General features: G+C 42.3%; 1 protein-coding gene across 1 annotated transcript; it reads right to left on the bottom strand.

Annotated features, from left to right (window-relative positions):
* Positions 1 to 1366: 1366 nt before the first annotated feature.
* Positions 1367 to 3901, bottom strand: LOC123255291 (retinoid-inducible serine carboxypeptidase-like; the record flags this gene model as incomplete). The annotated part of the gene is made up of 2 exons (XM_044684117.1): positions 3635 to 3901; positions 1367 to 1530 (listed from the first exon to the last, which is right to left on the bottom strand). Coding segments are annotated over exons 1-2 (282 nt in total), but the record flags the coding sequence as incomplete, so codon positions are not given.
* Positions 3902 to 3984: the final 83 nt, after the last annotated feature.

Raw genomic sequence — 3984 nt, 5'->3', positions numbered from 1 at the left:
GTAATGTTGAGATGAGCTTCTGTTTTATGAGGGGCAACAACACATACCCATTTAGATATATACAAAATATATATCTATTTGCAAAATATGCAAAATAGCTGCCAGGTGATTTATCTTTTAATAGATTAGTAGTTTGTTAGGCTCAAGAATTATGACTTTAATGGAGAGATTTCAGCACCATTCCTAGCTCTGAACAGTTTGGGAAGATACGATTTGTTGTTGTTTGGTCATTTCAGTCATGTCAGACTCTTTGTGACCCCATTTGGGGTGTTCTTGGCAAAGATACTGGAATAGTTTCCTTCTCTAGCTCATTTTACAGATGAGAAAACCGATGAGGGTGGGCAATGATAGAAACAGGACCCCCATGTTCTGAAGTCTTGAATTTTTCACCAGTTAGCACATTAAGCATAAATGGCAAAACCTATATTATTAGCACTCTAGGTAAGCATAAATTACAATATCTGTATTACTAAGCATTTAACTGTTGCATGTTATGAATCCATCTGCATCTACATAAAAATTTTACTGTTGTGGATTATTAATAGTTTATTCTGATCTTATACTATACTGTACCCTCCCAATATTCCCCACCTAGATAAGTACATTCCAGGAAGATAGTGAGGCCTCTCCTTTGTAGGTGTTTTTAGCCTGGAACACCCTGGAATGCGCCAAGGGTGGACTATTAAATAAATATACAAACCCTGATCCACCCCTTGGACTACTCCACTAGCTCCAGGGAGCTATTCTATCAACCATTTCATTGCCCTAAACCTTTCATTAAGCAAAATCCTTTCATATCTCTGGACAAGAACCAAGTTTTGAGCTTCCTGTTCCTGGGGCTACAAACTTTGGAGTGTTTTTCCCACAACAAAACTGAGGCAAACGGGTTAAATGACTTGCCTAAGGTCACACAGCTAGGAAGTATCTGAGGCTAGATAGGAACTCTGATCTTCCAGACTCTGGGTCCCCCATTTTATCCACTGTGCCACCAGTGGCCCCAGAGAGACACAAAGACCACATTATCATAGCTCCTCCTGATATAGTATTTGAAGATTTGCAAACATTTTACACGTATTATCCCATGTAAGCCTCACATCTCTCAAAGTAAGCCCAATCGTTCTTTTTATGCCCATTTTACAGATTAAAAAAAAAAAAAAAAAAAGGAAGCTCAGAGTGATTAAACAGTGTGCCTGTGGTTCCTCAGCTAGCACATGTCAGGGGAAATATTTGAACCCAAACGCCTCCTGAGCCCAAAGCCAGCACTCTTCCCACTATGCCCCTCTGCTTCTCCAGGATGTCTGGGCATGCCAGGCAAGAGGCCATATGCTTTTCAATCTGGAATAAAAGCTGTGGGGTTTTCTCTTACCATGTGGCCAGCCTTGAGAATCCAGTAGAAAGCCAGGTTCTTGTAGGACTTATAAAAAGCAGATGTCTCATACGACCCAGGATTAACATACAGGGGCTTCCGTTTCTCCTGATTGAAACGAGCCAGCTCTGGCCACTTCAGTTTACGCAGCCATGCCTCCTGACCTGTCCGTAATGAGAAAGATAAAGGAATGAACATAGCCAGCTGCCTCCAAAGAGAGCCTCTCCTACTGCTGTCAGAGACTGGCTACAAGAGAGCTGTGACCCGAAGACGTCGGCTTCCCACGTCTATTTGCTCTGCAGAAGGGCACATCATTCTGTTTTCCCATGGAATGGCTGCAGAGTCAAATAACCTCTCTAGCAACCTGATAGGGCATTAAGAGACTCCCATAATTGACTATTGGCCAGAAGACAACTCCAAACATAGCTGGCTGCCTCTGCTAGTCACAGAGTAGGCACGTGGAATTGTGGCAGTAGTTTTGTTGGGCATCTGGCCCCCCTCTTACTTTTCTAGTTTGCTTCTACCTTACTCTTCTCTATGTTTTTTAGGATCCAGTGACACTGGCCTCCAAAAGTGGGAGTGGAATTGGGCATTATCTACTTAAAAAAAAAATCCTTACCTTCTGTTTTAGAATCTATTCTGAGTATAATTTTTCAAGCAGAAAAGTGGTAAGAGCTAGGCAAAATTGCCTCCAATCGCATGTCTAGGAAGTGTCTAAGGCCAATTTGAACCCAGGACCTCCTGTCTCCAGGTCTGGCTCTCTATACACTGAACCACCTAGTTGCCCCATACTATCCATTCTTACACTTCCTGCTTTCTCTTTTCTTTCATTCCAGTCTTTTCTCCATTCATCTGCCAAAGTGTCCCCCCCAAATTTAACACAAGTCTTTCTCATGTCTTTCCCAAGGCCCACTCTCCCCCTGTCATTCATTCAACTTCAGTGTCTCACTATCACTGTCAAGAGCATACATAGGGGGCAGCTGGGTACCTCAGTGGATTGAGAGCCAGGCCTAGAGACGGGAGGTCCTAGGTTCAAATCTGGCCTCAGACACTTCCCAGCTGTGTGACCGTCACTTGACTCCCATTGCCTACCCTTACCACTCTTCTGCCTTGGAGCCAATACATAGTATTGACTTCAAGATGGAAGGTAAGGGTTAAAAAAAAAAAAAAAAAGAACATATAGAAAACCTTCTGTTTGGTTGTTTTTTGTTTTTTTTTAATAAAAAAAATTTTTTTTTTATTAGGCCCAGACCTTCTATCTTAGACTCAATACTGTGTATTGACTCCAAGGCAGAAGAGTGGTAAGGGCTAGGCACTGGGGGTTAAGTAACTTGCTCAGGGTCACACAGCTAGGAAGTATCTGAGGCCAAATTTGAACCTAGGACCTCCCGTCTCTAGGCCTGACTCTCAATCCATTGAGCAACCCAGCTGCCCCCTTCTGTTTGGTTTTAAAGCTCTTAACAACCAGCCTTCTTCCTGCCTTTTCAGTCTTTTCACACTTCTCTCCCTTCTGTATACAGTCTCATTACATTGGCTTTATTGATGTTCCTTGCATGAGAGGTCATCTCCCAACTTTGTGTATTCTCACTGGATGTTCCCCTTGCCTGGAATACTCTCTCTCCTTACCATTGTCTCTAGGCTTCCCTGGTTTCCTTTAAGTCTCAGCTCAGATTTCACCTTCTGCATCTTCTGCAGGAAACCCTTCCTACTTACCTTCTCCCCCATTAGGATATGAGCTCATTGACAACCATGGCTACTTTTGCCTTCCTTCCTTTGTACCTCCCAGCATTTAGTATACTGCATTGCACATAATAGTTGCTTAATAAATGCTCTTTTGACTTGACTTAAAAGCCTGGATTAGAGAGCAAGAGAGCAGAGACATAATAGCCCTATTCCTCTATCAAAAGTCTTGAGAGCTGGCTGGCAGGGAAGACACAATAGATAACCAGCTCCCCAGTAAACTTAATATCAACATTGCCACATGCCTAGTCTGTGCATTTTCATTGTTTGTTTTCAGGTCAATTCTTGAAACTCTCTCCATGTTCTCATGTTCCCCTCCTAACCCTCTCCAAGCCTTCCTACCCAGGATGTCCAGTATGAGAACTGATGATTTTCCTCTCTACACCTTCCCCAACTATTTTCACCCATGGGGTCCACTATGAAATCAAAGTGTTTTCCTATCTCCATTATCCCCAAACCTTCCTTCCCATGATGTCCACTATAAGAAGTAATTGTCTCCCCATTTCCCCCATTCCCAACCCTTCCTACCTATGGTGTCCACTATGAGATCTAATTGCCCATTGTAAATTGTGACGTTGATGCCAGCTGTCAGCATGTCGTCTACAATGTTGATCACAGGTTTCATGAAGTCCTTCTGCATGTTCATAAAAACTAAATGTGACTGGTCTGCATGTGTATAAAGGAGAAAAATAGATTAGGCTTGAGTTAATCAGAAAAAAAAGTCACTGGATACATGACATAATTTCAGTATATAATTAAGTTTAGGAATCCTGTTCTAAGCAGTGAATCAGTCAGAAGCGCTTGGTTAATATGGCCCTGACTCAATGTATAAATGAGTACTTATTAAATGCTTCATATGTGCATACTGTACTAAAGGG

Source organism: Gracilinanus agilis, unplaced genomic scaffold (genome assembly GCF_016433145.1).
Source record: "Gracilinanus agilis isolate LMUSP501 unplaced genomic scaffold, AgileGrace unplaced_scaffold42553, whole genome shotgun sequence".
Taxonomy (NCBI): domain Eukaryota; kingdom Metazoa; phylum Chordata; class Mammalia; order Didelphimorphia; family Didelphidae; genus Gracilinanus; species Gracilinanus agilis.
The sequence above is the reverse complement of the archived record's forward strand: the minus strand, read 5'-3'. Positions and strand labels throughout refer to the sequence as shown.